The 19,673-nt window shown below is 37.5% G+C and overlaps 2 protein-coding genes across 3 annotated transcripts in view; one reads left to right on the forward strand and one right to left on the reverse strand.

The window, feature by feature from the left end:
- Window positions 1–19,673, reverse strand: part of LOC307000301 (uncharacterized protein) — a 220,438-nt gene that overhangs the window by 32,525 nt on the left and 168,240 nt on the right. The gene's annotated exons all lie outside the window — the stretch shown is intronic.
- The window catches only part of LOC306999988 (sucrase-isomaltase, intestinal-like), a 52,225-nt gene continuing 36,639 nt past the window's right edge, over window positions 4,088–19,673 (forward strand). Inside the window, exons 1-13 of one of the 2 annotated variants that reach the window (XM_079615163.1) lie at window positions 4,088–4,121; window positions 9,285–9,365; window positions 11,368–11,447; window positions 11,527–11,647; window positions 11,782–11,891; window positions 11,973–12,124; window positions 13,972–14,143; window positions 14,737–14,836; window positions 15,006–15,118; window positions 18,237–18,362; window positions 18,942–19,073; window positions 19,211–19,327; window positions 19,536–19,649. In XM_079615163.1, coding sequence (XP_079471289.1) covers window positions 9,308–9,365; window positions 11,368–11,447; window positions 11,527–11,647; window positions 11,782–11,891; window positions 11,973–12,124; window positions 13,972–14,143; window positions 14,737–14,836; window positions 15,006–15,118; window positions 18,237–18,362; window positions 18,942–19,073; window positions 19,211–19,327; window positions 19,536–19,649 — 1,395 coding nt within the window. In that variant the 5' untranslated portion in view covers window positions 4,088–4,121; window positions 9,285–9,307. Of the gene's footprint in view, window positions 4,122–8,836; window positions 8,938–9,284; window positions 9,366–11,367; window positions 11,448–11,526; window positions 11,648–11,781; window positions 11,892–11,972; window positions 12,125–13,971; window positions 14,144–14,736; window positions 14,837–15,005; window positions 15,119–18,236; window positions 18,363–18,941; window positions 19,074–19,210; window positions 19,328–19,535; window positions 19,650–19,673 lie in introns of those variants that run through there. The other variant, XM_079615162.1, reaches the window with a different exon arrangement.

Consider the following 19,673-nt stretch of genomic DNA (forward strand, 5'->3'; position numbering starts at 1 on the left):
CCAGAGCAAGACGATTATGATCTATTTTAATGTCATGAAGATGATTTGTGTTATTAATCACTAGTTTGGTCATGAAACTGTAGATGGCGCAGGCTTGACATGTGATCTGTAATCATTCACGTCGACACAAGCTGATTGGAGCCACTGAGATGCTTACTCAAGTAACACTCTTCAGTATCATGATGTTTCATTCTGCAGGTTCTGGATCACTGCCGTTCTCTCCGTTCTCTCCATCCAGATGCTTTCTGGCAATTCTGCCAAAAACAAACAAGTTTCATTTCTAATCGGCATGATGTGAGATGAAATTAATAAATATTTCAGATTTAAGTTTTCCCCGGACGCTGTACAGATGCCTGTGTTGTTTACTCTGGCTTGAGATGTGTTTTTCCCATTGCATAACTTACGTTTAAAGGCTATATCTGTAAAGAAAGTTTTTCCATTTTGCTTAAATGTTTGTCCTGAGAGTGAAACTTATCAACACTTGTATAACTTCCTTTAATGACTGGCTTTAAACACGAGCAGCTTCAAACATTCTCCATCCAATAGCCTATTTAACAAACACTCTCTAAACTGCTCATGAGCTCCAGTCCCAAAAAGATGCAACGTGCACAGCGGACAGTGACACTCGGACTTTGTGGATTACACGGGTAGTTTGGTTGATGGACTCGATCTACTCCATGTGTGTTTTGATCATCGTTCTGAATCCAGGAATATAGTAGTATACTTAAAGTGCAAAAAAATAATATATAAATAGTCAACTATAAGTATGATGTTATGTTCACTTAAAGAAAACATCCAGTATTTACTGACAGTATACTTCAAAGTGTACTTTCATAAACTAACAAAAATGCATTAGTAGTATTAAAGGTGCTGTATGTAACTTTTTCACTCTATTAAAGCATAAAAATACTATAATATGTTTGCAGATATTTATAGGAAACATACTGAGTTCACATACTCGTTTCTCTGAAAAACACGTCTACAGCCAGTTATTTTACTTATTTATAGTCAGTTGTTTTTGTTTTGGTCTGTGTGACTCCGCCCACTGCCAGTTCAGCCAATAGTATTTCGACACCCCGGGATGCCAGATAGCAGGAAAACGCCGCATATCGCAGCCAGCAAAATAACTGGGTCAGAGATTGCAGATTCTACACAACCTAAAAAGCCTCGGTATCCATAAACATCTCTATGAACGAGAGCATATCAAAACACGGATAAATCAACTTACAGTGTATAAGTCTCCTCGGCTTTCATTGTCAATTGCGCTCGTTCTGTTGCGTTTCCTCAAACAAATTTCCTTAAAAATATACTTCAAAATGAACTATAGTTCTTATAAGAAGTATACTTATTTTTCGTTAGTGAAGTCAAAGATGCTGTCGGGTCAGTCCAGTTGAGCATTTCAACTAAACAGCACACTCGCAAGCAGTGAACGCATACAAAAAGACAGAGTAAACAGAAAATAATCGCGTGAAGACAAAGATAAGAAATGGTAAAGCCACTGCTGGAGAGGAATGCATGTTTTAAGCTGGGAGTTTAACAGGTGTTGTCTGTGAACAAAGTAAAAAAGTCCCCAGGCAGGTTCAGCAAACTGGCCAAAGAGTCACTGGTCAAAAAACTGCAACACATTTCAGGATATTTTCACAGAGTCACTGTCGATGAGAAAATATCACCTGTGGCACAAGGACGATCAAGAGCTCGATAAGATGATTGAAGAATTAATTATTGAGGAGGTCAATGAAGGTGTATAATAGATCTTCAACCTCTTTCCGACGTTTCAGTGTGGATGTGAAACTTTTGAAAAACGGCTGAAAACGCTAAATTCCCCTTTACTGCGCATGCGCAAAACCTAAGATCACTGAGATGATAGATGGAAAAAAAAATTTAGTTATTGCGCTAGTCTTCTGACAGGATAATTTTATTTAGCAAAATATCTCGCCATTCACAGATGCGGTCCAGGTCGCACGCAGTCACCTCGTGTTTGACGGTCTAAAACGCAACTGCTCTCATGTATTGCCGCAGGACAGCAAATGTGAGTAAATTCTGTCATCTTTGCAGGACTGTGATATGAAGAGTGTGCAATGTAGAATATTTTTTAGCAACAGTGTGAAAGTGAATAGCACATAACAGGCACAATACTGGTATAAACATAAACATCTATTGGTACAATATGCGTCACATGACTAAATTCACGTCATGTCATCGTTTTTAAATACCACCGGTTTCACAGTCCACACTACAACGTGAAAAAGGCGTTTTCAAGTTTATCCACTTTGGAGTGCATTTTCAAAAAGCTTTATTAATTTCATTAATAAAAAAGCCATCTCAGTGTGGACGGAAGGCCAAAACGGAGAGAAAAATATCCGTTTTCAAACGAAACCGTATTAGTGTAGGCATGGCCTGTGACTAATCACTCCGCCCAAATAGCAGTGCTTCACCTTCTGTGAATATAGTTCCCAGTATACGGTTAGAAGATGCTGTCTCATGTGACCTTGTTATTGGTACACACTTTGACAATACAAATCACAACATGTAAATAGGAACATGTTGGCGTTATTTTGTCACTTGCTAGCTAGCCGTTTACCTCCAGTCTTTGAGCTAAGCTAGGCTAGCGGTGAGTGTGTCAGACAGAGTTACGGCATGCACAGAGATGAAAAGGGTATCTATGGACTTATCTAACTCTGGAGGTTACGGTGAATAAGCTAAAGTCCCAAAAAGTCAGCGTGTTCCTTTAAGATGTGACTGACAATGGCTGACATTCAAGCGTTTGACACGTTTCTCAAGAATGGAGGTATCAAGGACTATATGCACTTCACTGTATTCTCCTAAGAGTAACTGGAAGATTGAACGGTTCCATCGATATCTGAAAAAGATGTTTTAAACATGCAATGCAAGTGCGAAAATAAAGTGTGGAAAGAGGAGCTTCCGAAAATGATGATGTCTTACTGTGCCACTCCTCATCGTGCTTCAGGAGAAATACCAGCATTTCTCATGTTTTCCATACTCATGTTCTCCTCATCGTGCTTCAGGAGAAATACCAGCATTTCTCATGTTTTCCAGAGATATTCGAACAAAGTCAGCGTGGACCTGTTACAAGAACACACACACAGAAAGTCAAAACACATCATCAGATTGTGACACTGCCAAAGTAAAGCCCTGCGCGATGCTCACTTAAGTAAAAAAATAATAATAAAAAAAATAATGATATATATATATATATATATATATACATATACATACAGTATACAATGTATATATGTATGTATATATATATTGTATACTGTATGTATATGTGCCGTGCCAAAATGTTTATCGTTTATTTTTTTATATCTCATGTATGTTGATTTTGAGCATTTGCCTATGCTTTTTTTGTTGGAGGGGGAATAAGGGGGACTTTTGTTGGACTCGTATTATGATGAGCCTAGGGTTAAAGAAAATGGGGTGGCCTTTTTGAAAAGTGTGTGTTTGGTGAGGTGGCAGGTTTTTTTTTTGTTTGTTTGTTTTTTAGCTAACCTAGCTCAGAGTAGATGGCCCAAAAGAATATAGCGTTTTGTTTTTTGTTTTTTTTTTATTCTGTTTTATTTTCCAGTTTGTTTATTTGTTTTGCTTGGTTTTTATGTTTATTTATATTTTGTATAAAAGCAAATAACCTGATCCATATTTCATTCCAGTTGGTGGCGGTAATGCACCAATAAGCTAGGTTGCCAACCGCCAATAAACACCAAAGAAGAAGAAGAGTAGATGGCCCAAAATAATCTCTGGGAAGAGAAAAATGGGGTATTAGATGTTGGAGCCGTTTGTGTGCACGCTCTGGTCTGGGATATACGTGATGGACTATACTCTGGGGACTTTTTTCCAGCTGGAGGATAACCTGTTTTTTGTGGGGCCTTGAACCAGTGGATTTATACTTTTTTCTATTTTTGGGGACATTGTTTCTTCATCAGGACTTTAAATTGCCTACCTACCCCAAAGCAGAAAGCACTGAGACAGGACTGTTGAGTATTATCTTTGTTATTTATATTTTGCTTGCACAGACTAGTTGACACTTCAGGACTGCGTTGTCGTCGTGTCCAGGTGAAGGTCCTTCAACAGATCCGGGTAGGGCATGGATCCGGTTGACTGCGGTAAACCTCGGGATAAAGAAAGAGTCTAATATTAGCGTAGACACCATCCTTCTTATAATGTACCAAGGAAATAATCACAAAATAAAAGTTCAAACAGTTCAAACAGAAATAAAATTCATACAGTTATTCAAAAGCTTTACATAGAAAGGAATTATAATAATCATAAAATTAACTTCTCATCTGGCAAAACACCGGTGCATCTTATTTTGACTCTGAGCTTTCCCCATGACGGTCAATATTCTTCTGTGGATTTTCAGTAGTACCGTGGTTATAGAAGTCTATAATGTGTTACGTGTATGCTAGGCATTATTTGTTGATCTTTCTAAGGCATTTGATTCAGTTGATCATGGATTGTTATTGACCAAACTACGTTCAGTTGGTTTAAGTGAGAAGGCTGTTGCATGGTTCCAGAATTATTTTGTAGATCGTACTCAATGTGTTTATGCTGAAGGTTATAAATCTGATTTTCTTGAGATAACTAAAGGTGTCCCTCAGGGATCAATCTTAGGACCCATTCTGTTTTCAATTTTTATAAATGATTTGGATAGAGATGTTCAAGCCAAATTACATTTATACGCTGATGATACAGTGGTTTACACCCAGGCTTCCACCATATCAGTAGCAGTGCAGGAACTTCCGACTGCATTTCAGGCATTGCAATATACATTATTAAGTCTAAAAATGGCTTTAAATATACAGAAAACAAAGTTTATGGTCTTCTCAAAAGCTCGAACACAGCTACCCGACAATTGTGGCATTTTGTCATTAGATGGGAAATCAATTGAGAGCGTGTCTTCATACAAGTACTTGGGGATATGGATAGATGATAAGCTTTCCTTCAATGAACATATTACTGCTTTAGTTAAGAAACTTAAAGTCAAGCTCGGCTTCTATTACAGAAACAAATCTTGCTTTACTTTTAGTGCTAAGAAGAAACTTGTGGAAGCTACTTTTCTGCCTGTAATTGATTATGGTGATACATCCTGCGTCATGTTGATTCAGTTTACCATGCATCACTACGATTCATAACAAATTCAAAGTCCCATCACTGCATTCTTTATGATTTAGTTGGTTGGACATCACTTAAAATTCGTAGACAACAGCACTGGTATATCTTTATTTATAAAGCTATACTTGGCAAATTTCCACTGTGCCTCTGTAACCTCCTTTCTGTTTGCTCTGGTACCTATCAGCTACGCTCCTCAAAGTGGTTGCTGTTTAATGTGCCACGAGTTACAACAGAATTGGGAAAAACTGCTTTTTCTTATTTAGCACCTTGGGGGTGGAATAATCTACAAAAAGAGCTAAAGTTAGAAACCCTAATGTCCATAAAGGAATTTAAAACTACTGTAAAGAGTGTTGTGAAGGAGACATGTTCTTGTTTTTCTTGAGCCTCATTGTGTTTTTTTTTTTTTTTTTACATTTTGTACTTCTTTTATCGTGAAAATGTAATTTGGTGTTTGTTATGTATGCATTTGTTGTGATTTGGCTGTTACCTTGGCCAGGCCTCTCTTGTAAAAGAGATTTTGAATCTCAATGGGACCTCCTGGTTAAATAAAGGTATAATAAAATAGGCCAAAGAGATGTGTTTTTAGTCTAGATTTGAACTGACAGTATGTCTGCTTCCCGGACAATGGTAGGAAGACTGTTCCAAAGTTTTGGTGCTAAATAGGAAAAGGACCTACCGCCACCAGTCGATTTTGATATTCTAGGTATTATTAACTGGCCGGAATCTTGAGATTGCAATAGACGTGAAGGACTATAATGCGTTAAGAGCTCGCTCAAGTACCGCGGAGCTAAACCATTTAGTGCTTTGTAAGTAATCAGCAATATTTTAAAATGTATACGATATTTAATAGGGAGCTCTAGCTGCTGCATTTTGGACCAGCTGTAGTTTGTTATAAGCGTGTAGGGCAATAGCATTACAATAATCTAGCCTTGATGTCATTAACTACCGTAATTGTTCTGCATTTTTTCATTGAGAGCCTATGACCTAATTTAGATATATTTTGAAGATGAAAAAATGCGGTTTTACAGATACTAGACACTTGACTTTCAAATGAAAGATTGGTATCAAAGAGCACACCCAGGTTCCTAACCGACGACGAGGACTTGACAGACCAGCCATCAAGTGTTAGACAGTATTCTAGGTTATTACGTGTGGAAGTTTTTTGTCCAATAAACAAAATCTCAGTAGTAGGAAATTGCTTGTCATCCAGTTTTTTATATCAGCTATGCATTCCGTTAATTTTGTGAATTGGTTAGTTTCGTCAGGGATTGAAGAAATATAGAGCTGAGTATCATCAGCATAACAGTGAAAACTAATGCCATGCTTCCTAATGATGTCTCCTAAGGGTGACGTACAGAGTGAACAGCAACGGTCCTAGTACTGAGCCTTGTGGTACACCATACTGAACTTTTGATCAATAAGATATCTCTTCATTTACTGCTACAAACTGATAACGGTCAGATAAGTATGATTTAAACCATGCTAGTGCAATTCCCCTAATGCCAATATATTTTTTGAGTCTATTTAAAAGAATGTTGTGGTCGATAGAGTCAAATGCAGCACTAAGATCGAGTAACACTAATAGAGAGATACAACCACGATCGGATGATAAGAGCAAATCATTTGTGACTCTAATGAGAGCCGTCTCAACTAAAGGAACATAATTGTGAAGATACTGCCTTTTCTAGTATCTTTGACAGAAAAGGTAGATTCGAGATCAGCCAGTAATTGACTAATTCTGTAGGATCAAGTTGCGTTTTTTTAACAAGCGGTTTAATCATAGCCAGTTTAAAAGTTTTTGGTACGTATCCTAATGACAAAGATTAATTAATGATATTAAGAAGAGTATCTATGACCTCTGGAAGTATATCTTTCAGCAGCTTAGTCGGTATAGGGTCTAACATACAAGTTGTCGATTTAGATGATTTAACGAGTTTAGAAAATTCTTCCTCTCCTATAGCAATGAATGAATCAAATTTTTCGTCAGGGAGACTACAATGCACTCCCTGATGCGATATCATTGTTGTAAGTAAAGAAGTTCATAAAGTCATTACTGCTGTGCTGCTTGGAAACGTCTGGGCTTGAAGCTTTATTTTTCGTTAGTTTAGCCACTGTTTCAAATCAAATACCTAGGGTTTTGTTTATTTTCTTCTAATAGGGTTGAAAAATAAGGAGATCTTGCAGCTTTTAAGGCCTCTCTGTAAGCAATCGTGCTCTCTTTCCATGAAATGCGAAATACCTCTAGTTTTGTTTTCTTCCAGTTGCGCTCCTTTTTTCTGGCTGCTCTCTTAAGGGCCTGAGTGTGTACGTTGTACCATGGCGTTGGACTATTTTCTTTAATCTTCTTTAAGCGCAGCGGAGCAACTGTGTCTAAAGTGCTGGAAAAGAGAGAGTTAAAAGTTTCTGTCGCAATATCGAGTTCTTCTGTGCTATCTGGGATGCTGAGATAATGAAACTGATCAGGAAGATTATTGATAAAGCAATCTTTAGTGGAAAAAGTGATAGGTTTAACATATTTGTAACACGGAGTTTTGCAGCCTTGGCTAAATGAAGTTTACATGAGACTAGACAATGATCTGAGATATCATCGCTCTGCTGCAGAATTTCAACGGCATCAACATCTATTCCATGTGATAGTATTAGATCTAGAGTATGATTACGACAATGAGTAGGTCCTGACACGTGTTGTCTAACTCCAATAGAGTTAAGAATGTCTTTAAATGCCAATCCCAATGCATCTTTTTCGTTATCTACATGTATATTAAAATCACCAACAATTAGGGCTTTAACTGCAGCCAGAACTAACTCTGATCAGCAAATTCTTTGATAAAGTCTGTATGGTGCCCTGTGGCCTGTATACAGTAGCCAGCACATCAGCAAATATATTTATCATTTGCACTAGATATTATTATATTAAGTACCAACACTTCAAAATAATTATATTTGAAACTAGACTTCTTAGTAATTCTGAAAATATTATTATAAATTACAGCAACACCTCCCCTTTTGCCTGTCAGACGAGGTACATGTTTATTACCGTAATCTTGTGGGGTTGACTCATTTAAAGCAATGTAATCGTTTGGTTTTAGCCAGGTTTCTGTCAAACACAGCACATTTAGGTTATGGTCTGTAATCATATCATTTACAATAAGTGCTTTTGAAGTAAGGGATCGAATATTCAGCAACCCGAGCTTTATCATTTGTTCATTTGTATTATATTTGTTTTTTTATTTGTTGAACAATTACATTTTTACCCATAGATGGGTTTGGAAGTTTTTTTGTATGTTCTATGTTCCTTCCATCAAATTCTCAGCTTTGACTCTTTTTCTAATAGAATCACAACTAAGTTTCTTGAGCTTAGGAAAAATAAATAAAATAAATGTTTCCCCTGAATCTTCCATTCATTCAACGTGACAACATTATTCAAGGTAATGTTGATTACCCTGCTCACATGCTGTTTACACAATGCTATCACATTTGTAAAACTGCTTATACAACATGTTACTGTCACAGAAATTACAGTTCCAGATTTAAACATAATAGTTGTGTTGATTTATTTAAAAATATATGTATTTTTTTGGGGATTCTTTCAAATTGAATACACAATTTTCATAACAAATTATCCACATAATACTGACTGAAAATAAAATTGAAAAATCAGTATGAATCTCAGAATTAATATGGGTTTTCCCAATTTTCTTGCAATGACAGCAGCACTCAAAGTGCTTGAACTCAGAAGTTTGGATGAAACTGATGTTCATGTTCTTCAGCATGATTTGAGATGATCCGAAGAGCATATGAAAGAGTGTGAGAAATATATGAATCATGTACATAAAACTTGTACACTGATGCAATTACAAAATACACTACTGAATAGATTAAAAACATCTTTACACACCAAGAACACACCTACTGTAAAACAGGATTAATTCACATCATAATAGTGGTTTTATACCAGGGTGTGAGAACAGGAGCAGGTGCTGATAAACACACTCCCCTCCAGTATATAAATAGATAACCCAGGGCTCCACAACTCAATATCCAGACATTGACATTGATCTACTGAACTGGTTTGTGTCACAAAAATACATAATTGAACCATGTAAACCTTGCAACAATTATTTAAGTACAATTCTGTTTTCAATTCTATGCAGAGTTCAGTACTCTTTGAGAAACAATGGCAGTCTGGACGGTCTACCTGTCTTTCTGTCTTCTCATACCTTTGAGTGCTTCAGGTAAGAGCATTATTCCACATTTAACATCATAACTGTTATTTTATGATGATGTGATGGTCAAATACACTAATGATCTAATACATGTGCACTAAATAATAAATGTTCACTAAAGTAAACCTGAGTTTGTCTCTTACTTATTATGATAAGTTTAAGACAACAACAATTATATAATTATATCAGCTAAAGCTATTGATTCTTTTGGATGTATTTATATTATTATTTTACAACAAAATACATCAACAAATATGCGTGTTAATCTGCAGTATATATTTATTATTATTATTTAGTACTTAGTATTGTTCCTTGTATTCTATTAAAGAAGTGTTTGTATGAAAATTTGACGCTGATGTTAGTTCTTCATCATTTCAGAATTTGTTGTGTACCATATGTTTACATTACCTATGCAAATGTGATTTATGCAAAGCTGACCAATATGACTATATTTGTAATGATAAAAAACTCCACTTCAGTGAGGGCGAGCAGAAGTTTGTGTAAATTTGGATTGGGATTTGTTATCTTTTGTGCTGCGCGTCCTCTTTATTCACCGTCCTGACTTATTTCGTTGACATGAAGCGTTTAAGTTACCCAAGAAAGACCCCTTATATTCCTTTCAGGGTGTCATACGATGGTGTCCATCGCTCACATTGATTCCTGCTGGAAGACAAAGTGGTTTGCAATGAGCAGTTCGACAATGTGTTCAGGACGGTGGTTCAAGGCACCAAAAAGGAAGATTACACCATCCTGTTCATGATGTTGTAGGTCTTCAGTATGTCCAGCTCCATCTGGTGGGTCATCCTAGCGCTCACTTGGTTCCTCGCGGCTGGGATGAAATGGGGTCACGAGGCCATTGATGCAAATTCGCAATATTTCCATCTCGAAGCGGCGGCAGTGGCAGCCATCAAGACTATCCGCATCCTGGCGGTGGGTTAAGTGGATGGAGATGTTCTCAGTGGCGTCTGCTTCGTGGGCATCAATAGCGTGGATGCGCTTTGCGCTTAGCCAATCAGAATCCCGAAAATATAGGTCACACTTTTGACGCAGTGCAAGTTCTGTCGCATACTGTGACGTCGACTGCCTAAAACTCAGTTTTTCTCAGTTTACATGCAAACGTGAAAACGGAGTTTTCCAAAATCTCCACTCAGGCCGGAGTTTTTAGAAAGAATCGTTTTCAGAGGAGAATTCTCCGTTTGCGTGTAAACGAGGGGCACAACCGAAGGGAAATGTCTCCGTTTTTCAAAATAACCATGTATGTATAAACGGGGCCTTACTCTGTGACAATTGACCATTCGCAAAGACCCGTTCCCTTTTAGTTACTGTCGCTATGTCCGACAAGCCACGCCTCTCTCACGGCCCACCATGTTCTCACACAGTGAAAAATACATCGCGGAGCAGAGAGGACACTGACAGAAAGGACAGGCCAGGTTACTTTTGATATAAAACAAAGTTTCACCTTTTAAATGTGGTCATTTTTTAAAGAAATTTAAACAATACAGTTTTGTGGCTCTTCAATGTGTTGTGACAGATCGCTGTAGAGCCTCAGTTAAAGCTGCTCGTGAACCGATCATCTCTTCCTTCTAGTTTATTTACAGCATCAAATAAACATGAATAAACATCAGAAGGAATGTTGTTTTAACCGCAGAAAGACGTCAGTACACTCCGCTTCTCAAGTTCAAATCCTCCAACGTTAATCTACTAACTCTCCTGACTGCTTTGTCCGACAAAAATGGCAGATTCAGCGGATGGTGGATTATGATTGGTCAGATCGCTTGTCAATCAAACTCCCTGCGAAGGGTCAATTGGGAGCTCAATATTTGAACCATTAGCCTATAGTAGGATTGATCTGTCTAATGTTTAACAGAGTTAGTAGACATAAATGATTACCAAAATTTTTTACAAAGTTGTGAACCAAGGGCAAACATATTGTCCAGTTCTCGAGGAATAGTTTATTTTCCAGTGAGAAATGTGAGTCTTCGATCTTCCACTAAAGTATCTCAATCCACAGATCGAAAGATTGTTCCAGAATGTCCCAACATCCCACATGGCGAGAGAGTGGACTGTTTCCCAGATCCCAACGCTTCCGAGGTAAACTGCAGTGGATATGGCCTACATTCCACACAAACTCCCAGCATGCTTTGCTAAATCTTTCTGTGCGTCCTTACAGCAAAAGTGTTTGGAAAGAGCTTGCTGCTGGAGCCCCGTGAGCGAGGCTAACGTCCCTTGGTGTTTCTTTTCCAAAAACCACGGCTACAGCGTGGTCAGCGAAAGCAGGCCTGACAGCACACGTGAGTTCAGCTTGAAACGAGATGTTGTGCAAAACTGCTTTCCATTTTGCTTTGAAATTTTTGTTTTTATACCATGCAGCAAGTAGAGCAAACAATTCGCCAAGACCTGATGGCAAATTATTGTTTTACTGTAGATATTGAGGCCAAGCTGACTCGAATGGATGCTCCGTCTCTATTTGGAGCTGATATTAAAGAGTTGACCTTCTACGCTGAAATGCAGACGGAAAACCGTCTTCGATTTAAGGTCTGTTTAAACTCTGACGCAAGGCATGGTGTCAATGTAAAGACGTCTATAATGGCTTGCAATGTTCTCTTTGTTTACCAGATCACTGATACGAAGCAAGCCAGGTTTGAGGTTCCTCACGAACATGTGCAAGCGCCTTCCAGCCCTCCCACCGGACCCCTAAAATATAGACTGGAGCTGATCCAGAAACCCTTTGGACTGAAAGTTTGGAGAACTTCTCCTGAGAAACTCCTGTGAGTGGGGAGCTTTTCACCTTTTCACACACCGATCATAGGTTGCCTCTCTGTGAGGTTTAGGCATTGCTAACAATGCAGAACAGAATCATTTTAGAGTGTTTCTTTGACTAAACGAGGGGAAATCACAGCACCAAACAAACAGAACGAGGGAATCCGGCCTGAAGCAATGCAAACAAGTGTTTGCCTCGCTGTCTACACGATTTTGATGGGAATAGCTTTGATTCATTTTGTTATTGTCTGCCGTCATGTGTGTTCTTGTGCACTGTTGAAAGAGTAAGTCCTGATTCCTAGTTCTTACACGTGTTCAAGTCTAATATGATAATTTTTTAAGTCACAGTCACTATCAGCCCTGCTTCATGCATGTTGCGTCTGTCACATAAGCATTACGGTGGCCTTTTTAAAGAGATATTAAAGAAAGCAGTGCATCGCTGCTTATTAGAAGCATATGCAACAGTTTGCATCAATCTTTTTCTAATGAAATTATGTCCAACCAACAAACTAGATTGAGAATTATTTGTAGCATACAATTTTTCTTTAAAAGTTGGTTTCTCAAAAAAAGTTTTTTCAAGTAATTGAGTTGTGGTCCTGGAACCAGTTAATCTTATCTATTTCAGTTAACATCAACAGCTAGCATAGCACATGCTAAATGTAACTTATTTAGCATGTAAATGTATTGAACAAGTAAGATACTACTTAGCATTGCCATTAGCACAAACATTGCTCATAGTGTCAATGTAGTGTTTACTCTTCAGCACTATGACCTTCAACATAATATAAATTTTAAAAGTCAAACATAATAGCATTAAACACTAGCAGCTCTTTACCAATCAATCAACCAACCAATCAATCAATCAATCAATCAAACAATCAATCAATCAACTTTTATTTATATAGCACAATAAAAGCAACAGTAGTTGGCCATTGTGCTGTACAACAGGATAAATATCTAAAAAACAAGAAAGACCGCAAAACAAATGATAAATGTTTACATCGGAACCACCAATTGTAAAATTCAACATTAAAATCAAGGACACTTAAAAAGACATAAAATAACATTTAATGTCCTATGCCAAGCATGCTGGGAATGAGAAATCCACAGCCCACTTTTCAAAAAGTTAATAAAACTTATTTAAAAAATCAATTTATGCAAAAATTTTAGTTTAAATTAGACACAATATTATATCATGATCAACATTATCACATCAACAGAAACCCTTTGTTTTTACAAAGACGTTAAAAACGTTTATGACTCAATTACCATTTAAAAATAGTAATTTAAAAATAGTTTATTCATTATCAACAAACCGTTAACCTTTTTGTCATTTATGGCCATTATCAAAGGAAATACTAAATATAGTAAGCTACAAAACCTAGAAACCTGTGTGACGACTGTTGCAATGCTCAAGATGTGTCAAACAGACCTTATACTGTACGGACATCAAAGATACAAATAATAATCAAAATTAGACAGTGATTTCTCATAAATGTTGTTTCTATTAAAACAGCTTTCAATAGCAGGATTGCCTGGTGAGAAATAGGCCTTATTTCCAAAGAATACAACGATTTGCCATATTTTTATGAAAATTCTGTTTATTTTAGAGTTTTAGATAAGAAAGATGCATATGTTACAGAATGATTCTTAGCTATAAATTTAGCTGTGGTTTCAAGAATAGGAAGTTGTTTTCCTTTGGTTACAGAAGATGATCTTTTTGATGACCCATTTATCAGTATTTGTCATTTATTCTAATGTTTTCATGTGGATTGGGTGTGCATTGTCAATGTTTTAGTTGAATTCGGTCAAGGGGTGTGAGTAAACTTCCTCTCTTCCCCTCTTGCTCGGTCAGGTTTGACACAACCATTGGGCCGCTGGTTTTTGATGATCAGTACCTTCAGCTCTCGGCTAAACTACCTTCTCACAATATCTATGGACTTGGAGAGCATGTCCATCAGACCTTCCGCCATGACACCAACTGGAGGACCTGGCCTATCTTCACAAGAGATGCTTTTCCCAACGGCGTGAGTCATAACATTTAGATCATTCGCACAAACATTTTCACCATTCCAAACCAGTATGACTTAGATTCTTTAGTGAAATACAAAGTTTTAGATACATTTTTGAAGAATCTGATGGTCACTCTGAAGGACTGAGGATGTCAAGCTTAAAAAAAGGGATACAAAAGCATCATAAAAGAAGTTCAAATCACAATTTAAAAAAAATTACACCATATTCCAAACCTCCTGAAGTCATTTGACTGATATTAAAATTAAAAGTGAGTCAAGAGTTGTCATTTTTGGTGAACTTTTCCTTTAATTCGAACTAATATATATATTTTTTTGGTATAACCAAAATATAATCGGGTTGATTTTGTCATATTAACTAGTTTTCAATATGATTAAACCAATTAATTTAATTGTTTTTACAAAAGGTACAAAATGTGTTTACCTTTACAAAAAGGTTTTTTACAGTGCAGAGTGATTACTTCTTGTGTAGGATTATCCTGCAATTTGTGTTTGAAGATCACGAGACATAAATGTCCAAAACTTTCTAATTAACTGTTTAAAAGTTTGATATATGCCATTACAAACCTTACTGTCTTTCCTTCTTCCAGGATACACACAACCTGTACGGCCACTTCCCCTATTTCACATGTCTGGAAGATGCCAGCGGCCAATCCATGGGTGTTTTCCTCATGAACAGCAATGCTATGGGTAAACAGACCCTTTCTCGAGTAGTTTTATTGTGGAATAAAGTCATAATCGTTAATAACATGATTTGAGATGTCTGTGCACAGCATGTATAGTGCGTTTGGATGTGTTTAAGTGTTTGAGTTTAGCAAATGAGAGCAGTTTCAGTTTGTCTGTTCTCGTCTGTGCTCAGAGGTGACTATCCAGCCGGCTCCGGCCGTAACCTACCGGACTATTGGAGGGGTTTTGGACTTCTACATCCTGCTTGGAGACACACCAGAGGCAGTGGTGGACGAGTTCACACAGGTGAGTGTAAATGGAAAGACCAGTGACCACTGCTTTTTCATGTTAGAGACACAGCATGGCGGACGTTCCTGGTCATTTCTCCAGTTTCCAATCGGATGAAAAGCAAAAAGCTCATACAAATAATAATTACAAAATATCAAATTGATAGCTTGTATATTAATACATTTTACAGATTGTTTATTCTTTCAGATTTGTATGTTTTGGTACATATTTTGCTCTGGAAATATATTAGAATTTATTGTACAAAAATACTTGTTTCTTATTGATCAGTCAGTCATAGTATTCAGTCAAATTTTTTTTGGATATTGACTGCTAAAAATATTCTATTATGGATTATAAACATTTATGATATTTTTATTTTCTATTACATTTACATCGAAAATAATTATTTGAAAAATGTTCTGAAATGCTTTATTCTGATTCTGGTAATTTGTGGCATTCTGTGGTCAAAACTTGTGGTCAAGTTTTATGTTATTAATACAAATATTGGTTAATTAAAATCACTATTATGAATTAAAATCATATAAAATATTATAATTTATTACACAATTTATTACACAACTCTGGCTAAACTGCATAAGTGACTATTGTCCTGGTCTTAATATATTTTTATTTCTTAATTTTTTCAAATCACATCAATATTTCATGTGTCATCATTATGTGCAGTTATATTTAGCTCAAGGACTTTTAGTTTGTTGTCTCGTGTCCCTTGTTCTTATTTGCCGCCACTCATCTGTCAGCATGGACACTAACACAATCATCACAGCTGTTCGTCATTTAGTTAATCATATGTATTTAAAGGTGCCCTAGAATGTGAAATTGAATTTAACTTGCCATAGTTAAATAACAATAGTTTAGTACATGGACATGACATACAGTGAGTTTCAAACACCATTGTTTTCTCCTTTTTGTTTAAATCTCGTTTTTGAAAAACACCCCTGAAAAACGGGCGAATCTCCACATAACACCTACTGTGACGTAACCGATGGGATCATTAATATGTACGCCTCCAAAATTTGCATAAGCCAAGCCCTTTCAGAGATACGGTGCTACACAGAACTGCGCTGCGCAGGTGAAGCACACACGCACACAGACACACACACACACACGCACGCACGAACGAACGAACGAACGAACGCACATTCACACACACACGCGACTGTTAAGTTCGTACTGAAAATAATGAATAAACTTACCACTCCGAAACGTCAATTTGCATTCTACAAACAACCGCTTGTTCCTCAAACTCTGCATCGTCGTCTGAAACCGGCTCAAACATATACGGTTTAGGGCTGTCACTTTTTATTCGATATTCGAATATGCATTCGAACATGACGTGAAATATCCGTAATCGAACTTCAAATAAACTATTCAGTTTTTAAAGTGCCATGTCTAGCGCATTTTCTACAGTCTATGATTAGACCGTTTGCTTTTTATTTTAAAAAAGCGTGTTATTTTGAAAGCGTGTTACAGGCTGTATGTTATAGTCAGATATGACGGCGAGCTGCAACACGCATCACCGCAGATGATCTATTCATCAAGCGTCAAGCCAACGTGCAAACTATCGCAAATCAAAGTGAAAGTAAGTCGCAGACGCTTTAACACACAATAATAATAATCTTCATTAAAAGTAAAGAAACGAAATGATCTTACCAGGGCTGCCGCTCTCTCTTATTGCAGTCTTTGATGTTAGCTGATGATCAATAAAATGCAGCTCATATCTGTTGCTTTCGGTGACATTAAATCCATTAAATCTGCATATAGCGCGGGAATTGAAGATCGGATTTATATCCGGTTTAAACCACATTTAGGCCTATGTGACCAAGTGTAAATGGAATCGTTTTGATAGCTATCCGATCTGAGCAAACGCATGAAGTGGCCAGGTGTAAACCGCCCCAGAAACGCAGCAGACGGCCAGAGCATCGCCAGGCGTCCAACATCGTATGACTGCATACTTTCCTGCACAACCGGTCGGCACCGTGCAGATGCACATGTAAAGGCAAGGTTTATTTGCAGATATGAGTCATATAAGTGTAATTTTGGGAGTCCTGTTTATGACTGTCAAACTGTTAGTAAAATTTCGATTGACGTTTTTTTTCTCTCCACGCGCACGGCGGGTGAGGGGAGGGGGGGGGGGGGGGTAATAGATATTCGAATATATTCGAATACATAGGCTGGTATTTGATATCCGTTCAAAATAGATTTTTCTCAAAAGTGACAGCCCTAATACGGTTGTACACCGAGTCTCTCCATTTGCACGTCGGACCTGTTTGCTGTGACTCTCTGAGCTCTTGTAATTAGCCCGCAGTGAAAGAGCCAATCAGAGCAGAACTCCTCATTACTATTCATGACCCTTCCAAATAAGGTAAAAACAGACCATTTCATTCTAGGGCCAATTTATAGGGTTGGAAATTGACCTGTAAAACCTTTTCTGGACATTTTAAATGGCTTTTTAAGCCACATACCCTCTATGTAGATATCAGGGACAAAATTTAAATATTATTTCAACCCATTCTAGGGCACCTTTAAGTTCCTGCCTGTGTTTGGTTCATTGTCTGGTAATAGGCTTGCTCGACTTGAACCGGCGCTGCACAGAGCGATCGGTGAATGACATCAAAGTACCGCGAGAGCGAATATAAATTAGATGGCTCCTTATGCTTTAGAATTGCTCTCGCGGTACTTTGATGTCATAAACCTTAAGTACATTAATATATATATATATATTTCAGCTAAAAAAACTATATAGACATTAAAAAAAATACTAAAAATGACAAACCCATGCAACAAAATTACTAAAACTTTAACTAAAATTAAAAAGAGACCGAAAACATTAAAAAAAATAATAATAATAATTTTAAATGGTAATAAAAACTAAAATAATATATTAGTGATACTAAAGTAACACTGGTTCATTGATGTTTTTGTTTATTTATTGGCTAATAGCAGTAATAAGCAGTCAGGTGGTCGTTATTGCTAAATAAACACTGATCCGGATCACGCCATGAACCTCTTACCTAAATTTCATGCCAACTGACTTTAGCTCATGAGAGTTGAAGTGAAATCCTATAGGCCCCACGCTGATGTTCAATGTGTTTAACATGGCTTCATGTCTCTCCAGCTGATCGGCAGGCCTTTCATCCCTCCATACTGGTCTCTGGGCTTCCAGCTCTCTCGCTGGGACTACGGCAGCCTGGACGAGATCAAGAGAGTCGTGGAGAGAAATCGACAGGCCGGCCTTCCGTATGTAAGTGCCAGGAACAGACAGAGGCTCCTCGCTTTCTTCTGCAAAACTTGATTCCACCCAGGACCCCAAAGCCACAATCAAGAGCATGGATTCATGAATAATAACTGCACATTTGTGTATTTCACCTGAACACATGCATTTAGAAGAGTTTGACACCTTATAGTGGGGCTCTGATTGCCGAAAGATGGACTGCACTCAATGTTTGATGTCATTCGAACAAAGAAGGCATGTCTGGATATTGCAGTCAAGCCTTCCAGAAAAAGCTAAACAGACAACAGCGAATCTACAATCTTTGCATTGCACCATTTCTGGTTCCCCAAAGAACCTTTGAGTAAATAGTTGTTAAAAGAACCATTCATTTCTTAGTGTAAAGAACATTTTAACAGTCTAAAGAACCTTTTCCACTATAAAGACTCTTTTGTGTCTTTCTTCACGGAACAATCAATGCCAATCAATAAAGAACTTTTCTGTTTAAGAGTATAACTTCAATAATTAGATGTTAAAGTGAAACAGGATATTCAGTGAGAGAAGAAACTTCACCAAGACTCACAGCTGATCCATCATTATTTTGTGTTCTAGGATGTCCAATACACTGATATTGACTACATGGAGGACAAAAAGATCTTCACCTATGATACGGTGAAATTTGCGGAGCTGCCTCAGTTTGCTGACTACATGCATGATAAAGGGCAGAAATACATCATCATATTGGTGAGCCGTTGATTTTATAGGTTGGCACGTTAGTTCTGGGTTTTAGACAGTAGACCAAAGCAAGTTTAGAGTCGTACATTTCAACCCCTTTGTTGAATTGCCCAGTTTAACACCTCAGAACATGTTCTTCTTGGTAGGATCCTGCCGTGTCCACCAGTCGAAGGGTAAACGGAGCTTATGAAGCCCTTGACAGGGGTCATGCAGCTAAAGCTTGGGTCACTGAAGCAGACGGGGAAACACCTCTACTGGGAGAGGTACGATCCTCCAAACATACTCCTGGATGGGTAATCGTTTGTAGGGTTTGGGATTGAAAACTGGTCCTTCTTTATAACTATTTGATCTTGATTGATTTCTATGATGTTTGGTTTTTAGTAATTGTTGTTGGACATCTGCATTAATTCATTCCAACATTGTTTATATTTATATTAATCACAGTCTCCTCCCCTCTCTCTCCCGTCACAGGTCTGGCCAGGGGAAACCGTGTTTCCTGACTACACTAACCCGTCCTGCATTGATTGGTGGGTTGATGAAATTTCACGTTTCCACAAAGAAGTCAAGCACGACGCTCTCTGGATTGTAAGTAACCCACAGAGATCATTA

The sequence above is a fragment of the Phoxinus phoxinus genome (genome assembly GCF_949152265.1).
Source record: "Phoxinus phoxinus genome assembly, chromosome: 1".
Lineage (NCBI taxonomy): Eukaryota > Metazoa > Chordata > Actinopteri > Cypriniformes > Leuciscidae > Phoxinus > Phoxinus phoxinus.